This window comes from Alternaria burnsii (assembly GCF_013036055.1).
Source record: "Alternaria burnsii strain CBS107.38 chromosome Unknown 732, whole genome shotgun sequence".
NCBI lineage: Eukaryota > Fungi > Ascomycota > Dothideomycetes > Pleosporales > Pleosporaceae > Alternaria > Alternaria burnsii.
Genome location: NW_024066113.1, coordinates 750,473 through 770,774, shown reverse-complemented (window position 1 = coordinate 770,774; position 20,302 = coordinate 750,473). Strand labels below are relative to the sequence as shown.

Sequence of the window (20,302 nt, the reverse complement as noted above, 5' to 3'; positions counted from 1 at the left end):
AAAGCATTCATCATGGATAGAGGAAGTCGTAAGCGGAGTGCGTGTACCCTGATCAAACCCGGGTGTCGGTGTACGACAACTGTGTACAATTTGCTGTACATTCTATGCCGGTCCGATATGCCATACGCACACACACACACACACACACACACACACACACTCCCTTCCAACCAGGCAAACCATGAAAGTCACGAAGTAGTCGACGCCGCAGAACCAAGACGTAAGCGGAGAATCTCTTTCTCGTAAAGGAACGTGAGCGGAATAATCACGCCCTAGGGATCTGCCAGACAGTAAGAAGCCAAGTCGGGTTATTGTGGATTTCGCCGAGCATCGTTTCAGATAGTTTGCGCGTCACGTTCATCTTCCTGAGCAAAGACAAAGATGAACGGATACAAGACGGGTAGGTCGGCTACATGTTGGCCTGGGCCCCTGGGTAGGGTTTGTGTAGATCATGGATGTTGCGGGTATGCAGTTGCCAGCACCCGTTTCTCGGGACAGGTAGGTGATAAAACCTGAAGGGTGAGTAATTAGCTCACTTTGCTTGAGGCTACTATTGCCTGAAAACACAAGTACTAGCTATAGCAAATCTAGCCAAGGCACAACAATGTTACACTGAGGAAAAGGCCCGAGGGAGATAACGTTTCTCGGTCCTTCTCTTCTTTCTTTTGTGTAGTCATGCCTTGATGACTATCGTGGCCCCCCAATATGAAACTTGATAGATCTGACGTGTGTCTGGGCAAACGGGTATCACGGCGTGCGTGGTTTATGCGACGGAATGACCAACACTCAATTTTAACGATGAAGCGATTTTTAGGTAGAAAAGTGCTTTTGGTGTTCAAGTTGCGCATCAATCAGTATTGAGGCTTGGAAGACATGATGGTCTCCTTGACGATGGTGTAAATGTGCAATATATTTGGCATTGCACTGCAAATGTATGGTCGTTTGTATCGTGCTATGCTACGATCTCGAAGTATTTATAAAAAGACATTACGACATTAGACGTGTCAGTATAGACGTGTGTACAGAAAAAGCGTGCATAGCACAAGAAGAAAAGTACGAAAAGCAAAGCGCCATCCGCGTTCATAAAGGCTTCGCCTTTTGAGCAGAACATGTTTGCGGGGCGCGAGACGCTATGTGTAGGGTCTCTATCGTGGCGTTTAAACTCGAATATGTGGCCGGCAATAGCAATGGGCGTGTTCGTGTCGTAACCTCGCGTGATGCTGATGTGTGTATGTTCCTCGCATGTAGTCGTCTTTGTATCGCAACTCATAGTGTAGTTCGTAAGTTGTTCTGTGGTATCACGTTCTGAAAGTCTCAATCGCCTTCTCTCGAATGTACTTGTCGTATAGTGATCTGACTCCTCATCTTCTTGTGGCCTCTGCCGCGCATTGTCTCTCTCGCTATGCAATTCTTCAGACACTGCTCAACGACTGAAGGATCGCTCTCTAGGAACTGCTCGTTCAGGAACCAGCTTGAGCTTCTTTGTACGGACAGTCGCAAGCAACTCCTCTCACTGCCGATCTGCTTCTGAAAGAAGTGGTCGAGGAAGGCGTATGAATCGTCGAAGGTTTTGTAGCAGCTATTACACGCGAAATTTGCTTTGTCGTCGGTCGCCATTGGGTCCAAGGCAATATGCGAGGTGAAGAGGATACATCTGTACGCAGGGAGCCCAGAGTGAGAAGCGACGGAGATGCATGCATCGCATTCCGGGCAGATCTCCCGGTCATCGTACTTGTCGTGGGGAAAAGCCCTCTTTGCGCGCAATGTACTCGATTTGGATTGCTTGAGATCTTTCCGAAGTTTGTCTGCGAAAGGACAGAACTCTACTTTGAAACGTGGGGGAGGCAGAACAGGTGATAGGATCGGTGATTCGAGACGTGCGTATTGCTCACGCAGCGCAGTAAGACAGGCGCGGCGGGTACTTTTAGCAATCATGATTATATCGTCGATGGGTATTATTGGTGTTGAGGAGAAAACGCTTTCGTAAAGTGGTTGTCTAATTTCGTACTGGATTCGCAGGAGTTGCGCAGAGAGGATGGTATTGCATTTTGCTGCAGATAGTCAGTCCCTGCAACTTCCGTATCAAATGTCACACTTACTGTCGCCTTCCTCGAACCGTGCGCCAAATCGTTCTTTGCCTTGTTCCATGATCCTCTGGACCTGCCGTCCCAGGCTTAGAGCTTTGCCGACCGCATCGTCTCGGTTCTTTGTGCCAAAACACGCCCACTTGGACCGCGTGCGACGGTGGCGTGCTTGCCATTGCTCGTACGCCTCATGCGCATCTTGAAATTCGCGATCAATATCCCATAGCGTAAGATTGGTGTGTTGCGGCTTGTCCCAGGAAACAGCCATCGTAGACATTATGGAGTATGCGTGTATAGACTCGTCGAAAACAAACAAACAAACAAATAAGAGAAGGAGGGGAAAGTGAGCGACAGAAGGTGAGTTTCAGAAGAGAACAACTATTCTTAATTAAGGATGAGGTCGGCCGTATTGGGAAGTGTACCAAACTCGCACGATCTCGATTAAGACGCGGAAACCTGAAAACGCGATGGCTCTGAGGAAAACAGGGTCCACAGGTCTGCGGGTGCTGCGCTGGCTTTACATACTCGTGAGTTGGCGCAGGATAGTGCGTCATGTCTCCTGCAGGTACCAGGGCTATCGCATAGGGAGACTTGCAATTCTGGAAATTAATTGCCTATCCATTGTCGTGGCTGTGTGGCGGGTCTGGGCGATATTGAAGGATGGAAGAAGCGAAAGTTGCTCCGCTGTTACCTAGCATCCTTCATGCCAGACTGCCAGTGCGTACGCAGTTTCAGCTGCAGTATTGATGAGGAACGACAGGTCCATGTGGGAACATGCTGGTCCGTGAAATTCGAAGAACCAAACTATAGCTGGTACCCATATGATGGGTGCCGAGGATCGTGATGAAGATGCAGGGGCAGGAAGGGGACGTAGGCTGAAAAACAGCAATGATCCCTCCGCGCCATGGTCCGAGCACTCCCGTATCCTCGGTTCAGGGACGCCTTCGTCGAGTCGTGGCGCGCTACGGTAATGACAATCATCTTCGCATTGAGTTGGTCTTTAATACGGTCGTCGAGATTTGTTTATGCAAAAGGCGTATCGTCGACTGTCAGCCTATAATCGGTGTTATTGATTGAAGCTTCGCTACCAGGGTCGCGCCGAATCGAACCCCACGTCTCTCGTCGCGTCTGCCCCACCATGGAGAACCTCAAGCTCTCCTCTTGCTTGCTGGCACACCCTCTGCCAATCGACAGTCACAATCCTCGTTCAATATAACAATGTCCCACAGCCACTCACATGAAGGCGCGTCGCATTCGCATGCCGCCGCAGATCACGGTCATACACATGAGATCCTCGATGGACCAGGAAGCTACCTGGGGCGCGAGCTGCCCATAATTGAAGGAAGAGACTGGGAGGACCGATCTTTCACCATTGGAATTGGAGGGTACGATGGACCCCGTGTGACATGCAGACATCCCTATACTGCTCGGCCGACGTCTGGCAGTTGCAGGGTTGATAGGGCAAGATATACGCACAAGACACTGACCAGCCTAGACCCGTAGGCTCCGGAAAGACGGCGCTCATGCTAGCCCTCTGCAAACACCTCCGAACGCGATTCTCTATAGCTGCAGTAACAAACGATATCTTCACCCGGGAAGACTGCGAGTTTCTGACCAAGAACAATGCCTTGCCCGCGTAAGAACAACCATACGTCATCTCTGCATGGTGAGTACAGGTCTGACGTCCTAACAGTGAGCGCATTGTCGCTGTCGAAACAGGAGGTTGCCCCCATGCCGCTGTGCGCGAAGACATCTCCGTCAACCTCATGACCCTCACAAACCTACACCAGAAGTTCAACACCGACCTCCTCCTCATCGAGTCTGGCGGCGACAACCTCGCTGCAAACTACTCGCGCGAACTTGCTGACTTCATCATATATGTCATCGATGTATCGGGCGGTGACAAGATTCCCAGGAAGGGTGGACCAGGCATCACGCAATCAGACCTGCTGGTCGTGAACAAGATCGACCTCGCCGAGGCTGTCGGCGCCGACCTGGATGTTATGGACCGGGATAGCAGAAGAATGCGCGAGGGTGGCCCTACCATCTTCGCTGTGGTCAAGAGGGACCAGGGTGTGGATGCTATTGTCGACTTGATCCTGTCTGCATGGAAGGCTTCAGGTGCAGGCCAGGCAAGGAAGGACAAGTTCGAGCCTACGCTGATGGAATAGAGTCAAGAGACGATCCCAAGGATCCGTTGAATCTTGCACTTAGATTTACTCAATGCTATCCATATATCCCAGAGACCGGCGCACTCTTATGCGGCGTCGTTATGACCATCCCTGCTCGTACAAAAGCAGAGGACAGTGTTGACTTAAATGTTACTCACTTCACCATGTACACAAGGTTGGGTTTTCAAGGATTCTATTTGGTTTCCTCACATTGTCCCCTATAGTCAAATCTCGACCATATCATGCCACCCTCAGCAGTGGAAGATGCTGTTAACAGCGCTCAGGAAAGACAGGAAACCTATGCCATAAGATCATGTCCGAAAGAACAGACTGTGTCATTCAATGCCACCAGCTTGCCGCTCAGGTAAACTTGGGATATGACTTGTTCTCCGTCCAGACTTCAGCACCTTTTTGAATGCGAGATCATCTTTACTCTCAGATTCAGCGTCAGGAAATTCGCTCCAGCAGTCCTCGAACTGGGCGGTTCACTTCCTTATTTCAATCTGTAGTTACAAATTAGCTACGTCTCCCTTTAGTGTGGAGCAGAATCTACTCGCTTTGGGAGATTGGCCAGCTTCCTTGCGCTCCTCGGCTTCCTTCTCGATTCGTGCATTCGTGCGTGCAAAGTAAGACGAGGTGTCATAAGTAACCGCACGACGGATGGCATCGATATGGCTCAGTTGCGAAGCGAAAGGATCGTAGGTATGATAGTCCTCATCAAGGCCGGCAGATCCACGGGCGTTTCCAGATATGTGAGGTTGTGTGGAATTAGGCATATTCGAAGCACTGTTTCTGTTCTTTTTGGACTTCTTCTTTTTCTTTTTGGGTGTTGTAGTCATGGAAGTATTGGGGTAGGGTGCTTCAGCAGAAACAGAAACGAGCTGCGCGAGTTTCGGGAGCTTGGGGGCAGGCATGGAGTGAACAAACGGTGACATTTCGTCCTCGTCTCCGACTAATGTGGAAGGGGAAGAGCTGCGAGATATGTGCTCTTGAATTGGGGTACCTTCGCGCAGCGTCAGTTTCCTTGAACTTGATATGAATGGAAAAATACTTGGACTTACTGTGCTGAGAGTGAAAGTGGTCATTCGGAGCAAAAGACGGAAGAGCGAGACCTAGATTTGAGTCTTTCTGAGGGACTAGAGGGCCTGTAATGTGAGTAGGTTGATTGTAAGTGAGTTTCGGGGGGTCATTTACTTCAGCCGGCATGTTTTTGGTAGAGGTTTGTGCTTTGGTGGTCATTGGACGGGCAGGTGATGCACGTGAGGAAGTGGGTTCAGCAACCCATACTGCCCCAGATCGATCCAAGGATTCCTGCTTGACTGGATCGGTATTGTGTTCTCTCGCCTTTTCCGCCTTAAGAGTTATTGAAGGGATCTCCTTGGAATCTTTGATAATACCATCGAGCTTACCAGTCTCTTCCTCATTTTTGGCTTTTTTTTCGCGATCTGTAGAGCCGGTCTCTGAAGTTGCCGCCTTTGCCTTCTTTTTAGACTTCTTTTTACCTGTCGTTGTATCGCCGTTGGGACTAGAGTGTGCTACTCCCAGTTTGGTAACCGCATCTCTAGTCGTGGATGATTCTGTGAAGTCCTCAAGTGACCCTGCATTAGGCTGAACGATAAGACCTTCGTTATGCTTATTCGAAGATGTGGCCTTCTCAGCCTTTGCCTTGGCGATGCGATCGGCGTCTTCTTTCTACAGAGGCGAAGATAAACAGTCAACACATGTCTCATATGAATTCAGGACCTCACAGATTCACCTTTTGCTGCTTCTTTTTGGCCTCCCTCTCTTTCTTTGCCTGGAACTTGTTCTTCGCAAATGGGTGAAGCGACTGTATTTGCGAAGCGCCAGCTTTCTTGCTCACATCTGTAGGTGAGACTTCTGTAGTTGTCGAAGTTGCTGCGCTATCTAGAGCAGATTTGCGCGCAGTATCGCTTGTAGTGCTCATTGCGCGCTCTTGCGAATCTTCCGAACCTGAAGCTTGGGGCGTGACCACTTCTTTCAATGGCACGGATGCAGGCTTTTCGAATTGAGTAATAGAGCGCTGAGTTTGTAATGTTTGCAAATCACGCACATCAGCCTTAGCAGCTACAAGCGGTGATTCTGAGATAACTACATGTGTAAGCTATTGCAAATCAAATATGGATGTAGTGCGACGGTACCTTGCTTCGCGGTTATCGCCTTGTCTTCAATCCCCGGTTGAGGCTCTACTTGCACAGACTCAGGCTGAACTTCTGGCGCCGAGTGGAAGCTATTGTCATTCTTGGCTTCGTCCTCCGAGAGGCTATCGTCTACTACTCGCGAGGACAATTCCTTCGAAAGTGTGTTGAACATCCCGACACTCGTGATCTTGCAGATTTCAGTAATCGGAACAGTATCAGATGTGGTTTCCGAGATCTTTGACTGCATGCGCATAGGGGAAAGCGAGGTGTCAGGCTTCAGTTCCGTCAGGAACTCTTCGTCGTCATGCTCAATATCGGACGCTTCGAAATTCTCGGCAAGTTGTAGTGTCAATTCGCGTGCTGCATCTACCGGCTGATCAACAGCTGGACTAGCAGCAGTTACAGGAAATGAAAGTTCTTGGCCCAAAGTTCTGCCGTCAATGTACTCTAGCTTCGTAGGCTCAATAATCGTATTTATGAACTTCGTGCTAAAATTTTCCTCTTCGATGATAGTCGGATCATCGGTGTTCATTTTCTCAGATGTTTTTGGAATCTTCTCTACTGAGCTGATGTTTTTGACCGGTGACTCGCGCTTGCCTTTGCCTTTATTCCTCTTCGTAGGGGACTTCTGTTGGCGTCTGAACATATCGAGTTTAGTACATTCCATCTCCGGGCGGTCTTTGATTGCTGTCTCTGTGGGTGGCTTCGACAGGCCGCTTCTAGCATCCTGGGGAGAGTACAATGCCTTGCCATTCGCCGTAGTCGGGTCTGGATCTGCATCCCTAATAGTCTTCTCTTCTTGCTGAGTCATGGTGCGTGTAACATCACGATTTGTGTGATCGGTTACCTTCCCGGTAAGTGACTGATCAAAGTAGCCTGAGGTTGAGGGTGTGTCCTTCTGGAAGAAACGCCTCGGTACTGTCACGGTGAGACGGCCGCCTCGAAGGTAAGGATTGAGCTTCGTGATGCCCAAAGCTACCTTAGCTTCCGCGCATGAAGCAAATCTACGAGCGTCAGCTAGTTCGGAGCAGCAACCACGGGAAGACTTACGTAGCGAAAGCATGAGTACCATTTTGCGGAAGTCTACTCCGCAGGGAGATTACAGTGGCAGTAACGTCAACAGTCTGCTTGAACAGCTGGATGATCTCATCTTCTCTCACATCCGGCGGCAAGTCTCCGATCCAAAGCTCATTCACGGTCAAGTTTTTTGGCCCAATCCATGTATGACCGCAACCAGAGACAGAGTCGCCAGTAATGGTCGGATCATCCTCAGAAAGACGCCGTCGAGCGTTGAAGTCAAGGTTGCGAGGTCCGCCAGGTGGTCCTTTGGCACTGACATCGGCGTTGGATCTGCTATACGCATCACGCCCACTCATGTTCGACACCTTGCGTCCACGACCAGGCTGAGGCACGAAGCTGTTATTGCCACCCTTTCGGGGTCCGCTGTTGTATCCTGGTGCACCATTAAACTTAGGGTTGTTGCCGCTGTAAGGATCGAAGAGGTCTTGGGCATTGCGCTGGTTGACCCGACGAGGCATCGGCGCGCGAGGGTCCTGGTGTTGATACATCATGCTATTAGTATGGTACATGTTGTTGCTCATGTCGCCCACAGAGATATTCTGATCGTTCGGGTAATGGGGAAATGCTGGGTTCGTGGGCTGATTCTGCATCATGCCTTGCTGGTAATTGATGTGCGCACGAGACATCATCCCAAGATCAGGTTGCTGAAAGCCATACCCAGTGGGAGTCATCTGAACGTAGGGAGGTAAGCCCGGAATCATTGCATGTGGGATTTGTTGGCCCATTGCCATCTGCGGGGGCAAGAATGAGGGCGATTGCATGTTGGGTACAGTAACAGAGGGCTGTCGTGGGTACGCACCGTACGTAGTACGGTTACTGTTCTCAATCCAGCCATCTCGCTGGCCATAAGACCCAGATCCCATGTTGCGGTTGGCTCTTGGAATGACCAAGGGTGGCACATGCAGGTTGGGCGACACTCTAGGAGACCCCATGACGACACCCGCGTTACCGCTTCTCATCAGACCAGAATGGGTTCCAGGTTGTATGGGGCCTTGCGATGGGATGCGCTGAGGGAGAAGGCGGGTATCGGGCAGATCTGACGCTCCGGAAGCCATGATCGTTGTGAGATGTAGCTTTTCAACAGCAGGCGAAGGCTCTATGGGCATTGTCAGTTTGCTGGATTGAGATTGTGTTATTATGCGAAATTTCTTACTGGTTTTCTTCCTGTCTGACATACTGTGAAGGACAGACGAAGGCTTTGTCTCTCCACTGGCGATCTTTTGTTCCCCGGCATGTGTTTGTGGGATCAGGCTTGTACGCAACGTCGCATCCATGGCCTTGTTCATCTCAATCCAGGTACCAACCAAGATGTAAGCGACGTGCCAAAGGAACACACGAGGGAAGTCTATGGGCTCCCCAAAGATGAAGATCTTGTCAACAATGTCAAGTGAATCGTTGGTGTTGTAGACGTTCCCCATCTCAAGCCCGGTAAAGTCGACTCGATCAGGATGTGCTCGCGCCCAGTCTCTAGCGAATCTATCCGTCCAGTAGTAGGTGCTCCGTGAGATGAAGGTTAGCATCTCCTCACAGAACTTCCTGCCCTCGACATGGATATCTTCGGCGTCCCAAAGATCTTCGACAGTCCATCCTTGTGAAGGGAGGATGCAAAGACATCTAGATGGGTCAGTACCATTTCAAGCTAGCTTGCGATAAACTACTTACTGGCTCTTGTACTTGATCTGCCAATACGATGCTGCCTGTGCTACGACTGCGGGATTTTGGACGCTACGTGTGATAACAGGCGGGCAGTTGTCACCCAGAGAACGAGGGGCGCGAGCACCAAGCCCCGTTGAGAAGAAAGCTTGACCGGTGCCTGGGCCAAATTTAGGGTCTCTGGTTGCATCGTTGACTGGGTCGCCAACAGGATTATTTGATTTGGTTAGGAGCGCAGACTGCTTGCCTGCAGTCATCGGGGTTGACGTGTCTGTAGCAGGCGGAGTACCCACCGGATGGACAGACACTGACATAGCTGGGTTTACACTGAGATCAACGAGAAGATATGAAGTGTAGTTCAGGTTTTGCGTGGAGAAAGAGACGCGGCCTTTGCAGAAAAATATGGAGTCGAGCGGCGACGGATATCTTTGGAGGAAATGGCAGCTGTAATAGTAGCAAAAGCAACAGCGGAAGGGAGCGCAATTGCAGAAACAGGAATGACTAGGTTGAGAAGATGTGAGAGAGTGGCAGAAGTAGCGAGAGCAGCTCAACAAACAGAGGTTCCTCGCTGCTTCAGGTGGAAGGAGCAATGGGTCTTGGCGTTATAGAAAGAGGAGGTGAGTGTGAGTGGTGAACGTTCGCAAGCTCCGTGTACCGCCTTCCACTAATGCCATTGGCCATCACATACAGCTGTGGGACGAGATGCAAGCATGCGGAATCGCTGGGGAAGAAATGAGGGGAAGAGAGATCAGTCACCAAGAATACTGGAAATGTCGAGACACGAAGACATGAGAAGAGATGGAACGATACTCACACTTTATAACGATTTGAGAAAGAGCTTTTGTGAGACATGTTTTACATATACATGTACTGGATCAGTGTCCTACTGGTGATGCAGCCACCTGTTACCTAGCACCATGTCTCTACCTGGGCTACTAGCGGTGAAATCCAGGACTCGCTGGGCCCGCCGATCATCTCAAAGGTTAATCAATCCTGTCTAGCAATTGAATCCTGCAATCACGAGCTGAGTGGAGTGGGTATATTACAGGTTATGTCGCTCCGCGCTCTACACTTTGTCCGTCTCCTTTGGTACCGAGCGTATCAACTTCATGATCTCGCTCTCGTTATCTCCAGCGACTGTAAATGTTAGCACAGACAAACGCTGTTCTCCTCCGCAGATACGTACCAGCTTTTCCTTGATTCCAGTCCACAACCAGCGGTCTCTGGAATGCTCCTCCATCTGCCTTTAGTCTCCTCATAGCATCAGTCTCATTCTCTGCGCCACTGATCACCTTGCCTGCCGCTCCTGATCCGCCCAAGTAGTCCAAGATGTTCTTGAGCTGATCCGTTGTGGGTGGGGCTTCTGTGACATCGAGCTCGAACTCGGTGCGCTCAGCCTTATCCTGTGATTTGTGAGAGCTGGCCTGGTCTTCAGTCGCATGTGCAACAGATTGTGCGTTGGCTTGCTTGAGGAGGGTGAGGACGCGGGTGGAAGCTTGGTTCGAGGGCGCGTGGAAGAGGGTTACGACGTTCTTTGCGCCGTGCTGGAGACAATTAACACTTGAGATTCAGAATCAATGGGGCATTCCGCTACCTCTCCGAATAGTCGCTTGAACATGGTTGCTGTAGTTGTTGTAGGTGATGACTCGGAAAGTGATGTTAGAAGGTGCTCCTGCAGCTTCAGTGGAGTAAGGTTCGGGTGTGACGTAGATGGCCGCTCGGACCTGCCGTTCCCGCCGCAGCTTTACCACACGAGATCTACCATGCAGAGCTTGGAGATCGATGTATAGATGAGCCGTCTCGAGTCATCCTAGCTATGATTGTACTGATATTGATAGAAAGACGCAACGTTGAACTTGTCGGCACGAGCGCACGATCCTCTACCTTTACATAAGTAGCTTTTGCCACTTCTAAGTACAGCGACATCATTACAGGAGCAACTGCATAGAACCGCAAGACCAAAACATGGCGCGAAAGGGTCAAAAGTTCAGTCAAGAGTGACAGCCAAAACATCGAGATCCATAGTGGAGTATGGAAGGTCACCATACACAACACGAAATAATGCATAGCACGTCGTTGGAAATGGCGAAGTTGGGAACACAAGCAGCTAGATTTCGTGATGCAGCTGTGCAAAAAGCAGAATGTACATGTACGCCATGAATATGCCCCCATCATCCCAAAGTGTGGGATCATGCTGCTACTGAGGAACGTGCCGTAGCGACGTCCGTGATTCCCACTTCCTCTGATCCAGAGTCATAGCCATCCTGAGGAAACCGAATTCATGACCGTGTTCTCTAGCTCATCGTGCTCGTTTCGTTCGCCCGTCCTCTCATGGTTGGCTTATGAGGTAGGGTTGGGGTTCATCTAAGGCATGTCAGTTCTTGTCCATCACGTAGGGTTCCGGTGTCTGCTGACCTTGCGCTTGCCACCGGTCATGGTGACGTTTACGAAACGGCGGGTGTATGTGAGCCTCTTCTTGGCGCGGCCCTTGGGGGTCTTCTTCTTCTCCTGGGGCTCAACCTGTATCGTGTGTCAGCCAACTATCCGTTGTCCAAATCGGTTCCATCCTTCTCCGCATTTGTCGCGCTGTCGTGGTTCGGCGTGTCGCTAGCGATCGGAGAGGCGTTCATGTGTCGATGGGTATGAGCTTACCTTGGGGGCTATGCATTGTTAGCAGACGTTCTTTGATGATTTCACAGGGGCCAAGACTTACTTTGAGACTTGACCTTTCCGGCACGAGCGAGAGATCCGTGAACCTTTCCCATATTTGCGGTTGTTGATGGGTGTGATGAGTCGTTCGAAGTAGTCTGTGTGGTGGCAAAGTCCAGTTAGCGGTCTGCCTTATAGCTTTCGAGCGTCGGGTGCGGAGTGTAAAAGTCTTGTTTCGCAAGGCTTCGCTTTTGATGCAGGTGTAATCGTAGGGATGGGCGGAATACGTACAGGTTGCGGTCGTTGGGTGTTCGAGGACTGGGCGGCGACGTGAGGGTCAAAATGACTCCAGGGCTGTGGACAGCGGCTCACCAGATTAGCCGAGATCACGTGCTACACTAGCGTATCGAAGAGTGTGAGCATAGATCGCAGTGACTCAACCATATCTATTTACATAGATTATCTTGTCTAATAAAAGTCTGTGCAGCAGATCTACGAACAAAATCGTTGAGACGCAGTTTGACGTGTGAGTTGGGTTGGCTTCTGGACATTTCAAACATGCATACGGGCGCCTCGCCTCCACAGCTGTACAGAGATGATCAGATAAGATAATGCGAACCATCATGACCAAGTGGAACGGAATACAGATTAGACACGCGAGCTTCCCCGATGATCTTCAAGTTTTTCTCACGCAGCGCAGCCATGTATTGTCTAGTCGCTTTTCATTGAATCGGATTCACGCCGGTTGCAGCCATGCCTCCCGCAATGGACTTTATCGTGGCCCCAGTCGGAGATCCCCGCCGTTGTTTAGGGTCGCATGATGCGCATGATGCGTCCCGTAGCTTCGCTTGAACGCGTCGCTGCCTGCCATCCATCACCACCTTCACTGACAACTCGTGATAGCTATCTAGCTCTCCAGATACCTGCCTATACCTTCAAGCTACCCAAATCCAGACATTAGCAAGATGCGTCTCCAAGCTGCCATCGCCAGCCTCATCACCTTTACTGCAGCGTCCAACGTGCCATCACCACAGAACTTCTTCACGAACCCGTCCTCCAGCGATGGATCCGGTTTCAAGATCCCAACCGTTCACGAGTCCGCCGTCCAAGCCCGGAGGATCATGCGTCTAGAGAACATTGGCACCCTGTCCACCATCTTCCCCAACACCCACACCACCGAGCAACGACCCTCGGACGTTGGAGGCGCGCCCATAGGCTTGATGGACTACTTCGGCGACTGCGAGTCAGACTCAGGGAACCCTACTATCCTCGCCATCACCATCGCTACTTCCTTCAAGAACGTAGACGCCGGCTCCAACATTACCTTGAGCATGCGATGGCATCCCCAGGACAACAAATGGCGCAGTCCTGCAGCGCTCCCTCGTTTCTCGCTTGTCGGTCGTCTGGAAGATATTGATATGGATGCTATCAAGAAGCTGGGTGTGACAGCCTGCTATGTCAAGAAACACCCCGATGCTGCGTGGTGGTTGCCGGGCTCAGGCGTCCACGAGAGCAAGTGGGTGCGTCTGGTCGTCGAGGAGATATACTGGATTGGAGGGTTCGGAGATCGTGCCTACATTGGATGGATCCCCAAGGAAGAGTGGTACAGCGTCACACAAGAAGAGATTGATGGCATTCAGTTGCCAGGCGAGAAGCAAAGCGCGTGGAACGCCATCGGAAGCTGGTTTGGCATGGGTCAGCAAGAACAGGGTGTGATTGAGCTCTAAGCTGAGGCTGTGGGAATCGCAGCTTTTACAGATGCATCATACAGGGTGGCTTGGCTGGACACGGGAATATCCTTTGAAATTAGCGGCAGCAATCCCGATGCTCACTTATGTTACATCCCTTAACGAAGGCGCGGTAGGTAGTTATGCTGCAAACTTTAGCTGACTCGAGATCTATCTGAGTGTGCATCACGGTTACATGATACAAGACCGAAACTCTGGAGCGTAAGCGCCCCTTCATTGTCTTTCCTATGCCAGTATTACATGGGCTGCATCGTATCGTTATCAGAGGTCGCAATCTCTTCTTAAAGTCTAACATCATTTATGTTGATGTCCTGAACGTCTTGCAAACGCAAAACAACTATGGTCAAGCTCTTCACCAAGCGCCTCCCGATGATAAGACGTCACCTGCAGGTTCCCGCCTGCATGGCTTATTGGCCCAGCCTGGTTATACTTCGCTCGCACCGAAAGTGTTGCACAACACATCTACCCAGCAAATCTTCCGCTATAGATGGTGCTTGCGCTTATGCAGCGTTTTCTCTCGGGTATCGCGCTCCACATTCAGCGTAAGAGCGAGACAATCACCCGACAACAGTATGCGTCTCCTTCGCACGGCTGATCTGACATTCCATGAGTACGAAGGCTCCTCCATACCACCATATGCCATCCTTTTGCATCGATGGGAAGGCGAAGAAGTCAAGTATCAAGACTTCAAGCATCGAACGGCCGCTATAGAGAGCAAGTCTGGATTTGGAAAGATCCAGCAATGCTGTCAACAAGCACAGGAAGTCAAGATAAAACTTGCATGGGTCGATACATGCTGTATCGATAAATCCTCGAGTGCAGAACTATCGGAAGCCATCAATTCGATGTACCAATGGTACCAACGATCACAAGTCTGTTACGTCTATCTATCAGATGTGGGGACTTCGTCCAGCTTCCGAAAGTCTGTCGACGATGGACTCCCGGTCACACTTTCGCGAAGGTTCATCTCAAGGATCATGAGAAGCAAATGGTGGACACGAGGCTGGACTTTACAAGAACTGATAGCCCCAGTCTCTGTTGTGTTCTACGTTAATGGTCAAGGCAATTGGGTAAAGGTCGGCTCAAAGAGCACATTACTTGACTTGATTGTCGCCAGGACAAGCATTCAAGGAGATATATTGCGTGGTCAAGAAGTCAGCAGCTGTAGTGTTGCGCAGCGCATGTCCTGGGCTTCTGAACGAGAAACATCTCGGAGCGAGGACCTGGCATACTGTCTCCTCGGAAAACATCTCGGAGCGAGGACCTGGCATACTGTCTCCTCGGATTGTTCGGTGTCAATATGCCTCTACTCTATGGAGAGGCAACAAAAGCATTTCTGCGCCTCCAGGTAAGATCACTATGACCTTCACCTCTCTTCTGGTGCATCAGCTTTCCGCTCACTTCTAATAGGAAGAAATTATGAAACAGCCGGATGACCAGACTCTCTTCGCATGGCAACTTGGCTTTGAGAATATGAAGAATGATATATGCGGACCTTTGGCTCTACATCCATCGAAATTTTGGGAAGCCGGCAATCTGCAACCAGACCCTGATACTGATGCCCAAAGTCCATATTCGATGACCAACAAGGGCCTAAGGATTGAACTCTCCATTGAAAACAAAGGCAATGATGCATACGGGATGGCGATCTTACATTGTGGAACCCACAGTACATCATCCAGGCAGTTGGGGTTGCCTGTCATACGCCTTGGACCACCGGAGGCAAATACCTATGCTCGCGATGCTCGCTACAATGGACCCCTGGTGTCCGTCACGGCCAAGAAGGGCACTTTCAAAGTGGTTTTCATGAAGCAAGAGCCCGGGTAGAGAGTTGAGGAGCGCCTGGGGCTTTTGGCAATTATCAGTCACAATACCCTGATGTCATTCCATATGGTCTGCTGTAGCGCCGAAGTTACTCGGGCAATTCCACCAGGCTACGCCAGCTATAGATTTCCTCCTAGTTGTCGACGTGGGGCGATACTCATGACTGGACACGATCAGTCTTATCTCCTTATCTTATTCAACATCGAGATGCAGTAGTGTCGGGCGATATACATGCAAAGTTATCTATACAGATGCTAAACATAAAAGTGCTCCGTGGGAGAAGCAGTTATACCGACTAGCACGCAAAATACATGAAAGTGTTTTTCACAAGAAAGCAATCTTGGCTCAAGAAATCAGCCGGGAACCCAGCTGGAGTTTGACCCATGGTGACTACGGCCCATCGAGTTCTCTGAGCAGCTTCGCCTACCTGCCAAACGACCGCATAGTCACTGCTAGCGCTGTGCTGCAGCGTGGACTTGATAGCAAGGATTTAAGCAATCTAGTGCTTGAGATCAACATTCTGGATCATTCAGAGAGACCACAGGAACCATACGCATTAGGTGTGCCTGATAGGTCTCACATCGAAGCAGTTGAGGTTATTTCCCCCAACTCGGAATGGATGTCTCCTAGGTGGGTTGGTGAATCAGATGAGCATAGACTGGCTCGACTCCCACAGAGTTTATGGACGCAAAAAACGAGCAGTTGCTTTGGTGAGAGAACTGGGACAGAGATTTGAGTAATTGAAGAGCAAAAGATCCCACTGGTGGGAAAGAGTAAACTTTCTTGGGAGGAATTTAGCCTATGTAATGATGGCATTGTGGTAGAAGATAGTACACCAATGAACAAGCATCACGGTTGCGAGCATACAAGAACGTGTCTTGTTTCTGCTGTGGAAATCTGAATGAAGTTCTACGCACTCACAGCGTTTGTGCAGTCTCTGATCATGCCTTCGCATTGCAACTCTGTGATCTACTCAGTTGGTGTGTGATAGCGCATTGCATGTCTTCTCCTCAAAGTCTCCCCGTCACAACATGATTGATTCCCCCACAAATTGATGCTTGGGATGGATTTGACTGAGATGTTGCGCTATGCCTTAATGGCAGAGGTCAATCATATGCTGCTTGCTTAGATGCAGACATAAGTGAAAACTGGTTTTGCATATGAGCGTGAGTGAAAAGATTAGTTTACTGAGACTGAAGGTACTCTGACGCTCTCTCAATGTTGCAAAAGTAATAAAGAACCGACCACAGACTTCACAGTCGACCACTTCAGAAGACGATAGGCAGTATTCGATGTAGGAAGGGTATCAAAGGTAGGCAACATCGGAGAAACCACAGCACTTGACCATTGTGATACGAGTCATTCTACACTACAGTACAAACCTAAGTGGCACTGAGTATCTGTGTGCTTGTATCGCTTCCGTAACATGGTTGGCTCGCGATACCTGCAAACACGAGGCACTTTTGTATATGTAGTAAAGACACGTTGCGTATGAGTCTTCGGAGAAGTGCGGTCACTCGCTTTCTTTGGAATATCATTCCTGGATCTCCAAGTTGATACGACGATGGCCAGACGTATTCGTATACTCAGCTCACAAACGACATCAGCACTACTACGAGAGATGTGGATAGCAATATCACGTTCGGTCCGTAGGGCATCACATAGAAAACAGATTGAGATATGCTCAAGTCTTGCGAAGTTGTATCGGCCTCGCGTTCAGGAAATTATCTCTAGATGGCGCAATTCATAATGTTGATCAACTGTAGCTCACTCTGACTCGGTCAATTGACTATACCGCTCAGATCTCTCCACTTCAAACTTTCTTTGAGCCTCCTTCGGCGGCTACAGTCGGTACACCTACCGAGCAGCTTCACAGAAGCGCGCCGCGGCCCACGTGTCATGCTCGATGCTTTTAGTAATCTAGGGAAACCTGATCGATGGCCTTATGAGGCCACCTGTACATCCCTCCTCGGTGGTTGAGCGTACTAGGCATTAGCTGGTAGCTTTCTTTTCGTGGGCTGCACGGTTGTCGCATCGCCCCCAAACCGAACGCGAAAGCACAAAGTGGTTGCAGCGCAGGGATGATGATAGAAGAATGACATAGGAGAATACAGCCTTGGTTTGACAATGGGGAACGTGTTGTCGCTATGGGCAACTCGACTTTGCCATTACCAAGCGCCCGTGATCCCTACATATTGACGACAGCTTCATTGTTGCCCGATTGCATGGTTGATCTGCTCCTTAGGCAGCATGTGTACCTGAGTGCAACCAGGTCGTTCCTAGCTCTTAAACTTCGGTCGTGTTTGTCGCGTTGCGTGCCTGACGTTGACAAGGACTTTCCCCGTATTCACAAAATCACGTGTACGGACACTCTTACCTTAAGAGGACCTACTATGAGCGCCTTAACAACGATATAATACTTATTAGAGCGATGACGTGGTCAACCCCAGTGCGTCGACGCCTCACGTCGCTTAAAGATGAAAGGGAAAGCCCAGTAATCCATCATCTGATCATCATCACGTTGCGTGCAGGCATGATGCCAGTAAAACTTTTCTACGCGAGGTATATGCGAACCATGGGACACACGAAACAGTTGCGCGATATGCGCGATTCTAGTTCCCGCAAGATGGCCAAACTCAATCGCTTCTTCAGCAAACTCTCTTTCGGCGAAATCAACATTTGGTAGCGAGGGCGATAGTGAGGCGATCATCGACGGTGCCCAACGTCCAAGCTGCTAGCATCATCTCTTGGAACGACTCGCAAGCACGAAGATGATCCGGCGATGGCGGCATGGCGCAATGGTACTTTCCATGATTCGGCCCTTAGGATAGCATCGCTGTTCTTGACTCAAGCGTTCCTTTATTCGGGGAGGAAACTGAGAGGTGTCTACTTGGACAATGCGGATGTGCAGGGACAAGCCTTACCTGTCACTGCCAACTAGGATTATCCCATTCAAGATCGCCCGCACAGTCGCATCATACTCCATGAAGCCTTAGCCCCGGAGCATTTACTCGCCTGGCGCTAGAATGCGGTTCGTGGTGCTTTACAATGCGAACGGGCAAAGGGTAGGCGTGGGCGTCCGCGCGAGCGCAAATGGGCGATCACAGCTGTCATGCTGGTGCGGGTGCGCGTCTGACTCTGGCAGCATGCTGGTACACTATGGGTGCCCCGACGTTTTGACCTGTGTCGTGAAGTCTCGAAGGCTAGTATTAATGTCCGAGGCACCAGATATCGGTATGGGGTTGTTGCTGCATATGGTGGAGGGTGATACTCACCGCTCCTGCTGCCAGTACCAAAGCGATGGATACCCACAATACCACCGCCGTTGTTGGCATAGCTGTCGGCAATTGAAGTACTCACAAAGACGGCGTGGACGGCTGTCGATCACGGTTCTTTAGGCAAATCTTCTTGCGAACATCACCTGCTCTCCTCTACCGTGTCGGTAATTTCGGGCAAGCTGGCGGTGATGAGAAGGGGTCCTGGTCGACGGCAGGATGCGAGACCAAGGTCCCTGCTTGGCTTGCGTTGTCATGAGTAGTGAAGAAGAGAAGGAGGGGCAACGGTCGGTGATATGGATAATTCCGTGCAAACCTCCTTCTCGAAGGTCAGGTTTACAAGGATCATGGCTGATAGTCCAGAGCGTTATGCGCAAGGCCGCGTAGGGCGGCAGTAGCAACAATTTCGCGACAATTTCGCAGGCAGGTTGCCCAGATTTCATAATCTAGGGAAAGATTGCCTGTAGGAGGATTGCGTACGTCCGACGAAGCTGCGCGTGGGGTGCGATGTAAGGCCGCAAAAGTTAGCGCTGGGGACTCTACGCGTATAGCAAGTGACTGCATTGTTTTCAGAACACGGTCATCCCACAAATAACCGTCGCGGGCCTGAGTCCGATGCAAAAGATCATTGATTGGTGATGGTCGTTGACGAGAAAGAACGCTGAGTGGCTGCAACCACAAAGGTACCCCTCCCTCGGTACCTCCAATACTTGACTGCACCAGTCCTGGCGGCAAAATGGTACGATACGTTCCCTTGATCGCCGCTGGGCGTGAGCATCGGTTCTTGGTTCTCGGAATTGATGGACGCATGGTGACAGCATACTTCGGCGCACCGTTCCTGTAAACGGGTGCGCTGCAACAGAAATGCCATGTGGCTGGTAAATTTGTAGAAGTATGGCTTTGCGCCCAATGGGTAGCCATCGTATGGCCCGTATTGTCCGCATCATCAATCACATTGTTCTGGATGCGCCATGATTGCAAGCGAGATGGAGCTAGAACTTGAGACACTTGCGCAAAACCAAGATGATGCGCAGATCTCTCGCGAGCACGATCCATGGGCTTGAAGGGGCGCTCCGATCCACCTGTACCAAGAACCCGATTGGCAGGAACCGGGAACCAGCTCGACTCAAGGGAACTGCTAACGAGGTGACGCTCCTTCATCTCCATCCCGCGAATGCTTTTTGTGAGAAAGCCCAGCGGCAGCCTTCGCCTAAACTCTATCACACACCCGGCAAGTAGCACTTACTCCACGCGCAATGCGCACGAGAGCTTGGAATTGCTTGTTGAGTTTCAGGGCCTCTACCGAGCATATTGCTTTCCGCCGTTCTGTGGGGAGACAAAGACTGTTAGCGCTCTGTGCGGTGTCGTGTCCGTTGTAAAGGATTCGAAGGATTCCTCCTCCGCGAAACGGATAGACGATTGCACAAGAGTCTGGAATCAGACCATTTGTTTTCCTTTTGACGGCAGCCAGTGAACCAATGCAACCGAGCTCACTCTAATGTTGACGTCGGCTCATGGTGGAGACCCCATCGACGAGTTCGGATAACAAGCCGTTGTTGTTGCGATGCTTGCCACAATGCTGGTTTCAGCATTATTGAAAGCACGAGTTTGTTATTTGGTGATCCCACATGGTTAGATGAGTGGCCCGGGGTTCGGAGA

At 50.4% G+C, this 20,302-nt stretch overlaps 7 protein-coding genes across 7 annotated transcripts; 3 read left to right on the top strand and 4 right to left on the bottom strand.

Annotated features, from left to right (window-relative positions):
* Positions 1-1,314: 1,314 nt before the first annotated feature.
* On the bottom strand, positions 1,315-2,361 carry GT037_005728 (uncharacterized protein; the record flags this gene model as incomplete). Its single annotated transcript, XM_038930775.1, has 2 exons — positions 1,315-2,051; positions 2,100-2,361. The coding sequence occupies 2 exons, from the start codon at positions 2,359-2,361 to the stop codon at positions 1,315-1,317; spliced, it is 999 nt and encodes a 332-aa protein (XP_038786464.1).
* Positions 2,362-3,302: 941 nt separating this feature from the next.
* GT037_005727 (urease accessory protein ureg) lies at positions 3,303-4,255 on the top strand (the record flags this gene model as incomplete). Its single annotated transcript, XM_038930774.1, has 3 exons — positions 3,303-3,469; positions 3,580-3,720; positions 3,778-4,255. 3 exons carry the CDS (start codon positions 3,303-3,305, stop codon positions 4,253-4,255), a joined length of 786 nt encoding a protein of 261 aa, XP_038786463.1.
* A 509-nt stretch (positions 4,256-4,764) lies between these two features.
* GT037_005726 (uncharacterized protein) lies at positions 4,765-9,461 on the bottom strand (the record flags this gene model as incomplete). The annotated part of the gene is made up of 7 exons (XM_038930773.1): positions 4,765-5,258; positions 5,317-5,947; positions 6,012-6,364; positions 6,415-7,418; positions 7,465-8,590; positions 8,648-9,108; positions 9,157-9,461. The coding sequence occupies 7 exons, from the start codon at positions 9,459-9,461 to the stop codon at positions 4,765-4,767; spliced, it is 4,374 nt and encodes a 1,457-aa protein (XP_038786462.1).
* Positions 9,462-10,213: 752 nt separating this feature from the next.
* GT037_005725 (uncharacterized protein) lies at positions 10,214-10,765 on the bottom strand (the record flags this gene model as incomplete). Its single annotated transcript, XM_038930772.1, has 3 exons — positions 10,214-10,284; positions 10,334-10,691; positions 10,742-10,765. The coding sequence occupies 3 exons, from the start codon at positions 10,763-10,765 to the stop codon at positions 10,214-10,216; spliced, it is 453 nt and encodes a 150-aa protein (XP_038786461.1).
* A 722-nt stretch (positions 10,766-11,487) lies between these two features.
* On the bottom strand, positions 11,488-11,912 carry GT037_005724 (40s ribosomal protein s30; the record flags this gene model as incomplete). Its single annotated transcript, XM_038930771.1, has 4 exons — positions 11,488-11,511; positions 11,563-11,667; positions 11,800-11,807; positions 11,861-11,912. The coding sequence occupies 4 exons, from the start codon at positions 11,910-11,912 to the stop codon at positions 11,488-11,490; spliced, it is 189 nt and encodes a 62-aa protein (XP_038786460.1).
* An 849-nt stretch (positions 11,913-12,761) lies between these two features.
* On the top strand, positions 12,762-13,523 carry GT037_005723 (fmn-binding split barrel-related protein; the record flags this gene model as incomplete). Its single annotated transcript, XM_038930770.1, has 1 exon — positions 12,762-13,523. One exon carries the CDS (start codon positions 12,762-12,764, stop codon positions 13,521-13,523), a length of 762 nt encoding a protein of 253 aa, XP_038786459.1.
* Positions 13,524-14,116: 593 nt separating this feature from the next.
* Positions 14,117-15,371, top strand: GT037_005722 (uncharacterized protein; the record flags this gene model as incomplete). Its single annotated transcript, XM_038930769.1, has 3 exons — positions 14,117-14,698; positions 14,761-14,892; positions 14,955-15,371. The coding sequence occupies 3 exons, from the start codon at positions 14,117-14,119 to the stop codon at positions 15,369-15,371; spliced, it is 1,131 nt and encodes a 376-aa protein (XP_038786458.1).
* Positions 15,372-20,302: the final 4,931 nt, after the last annotated feature.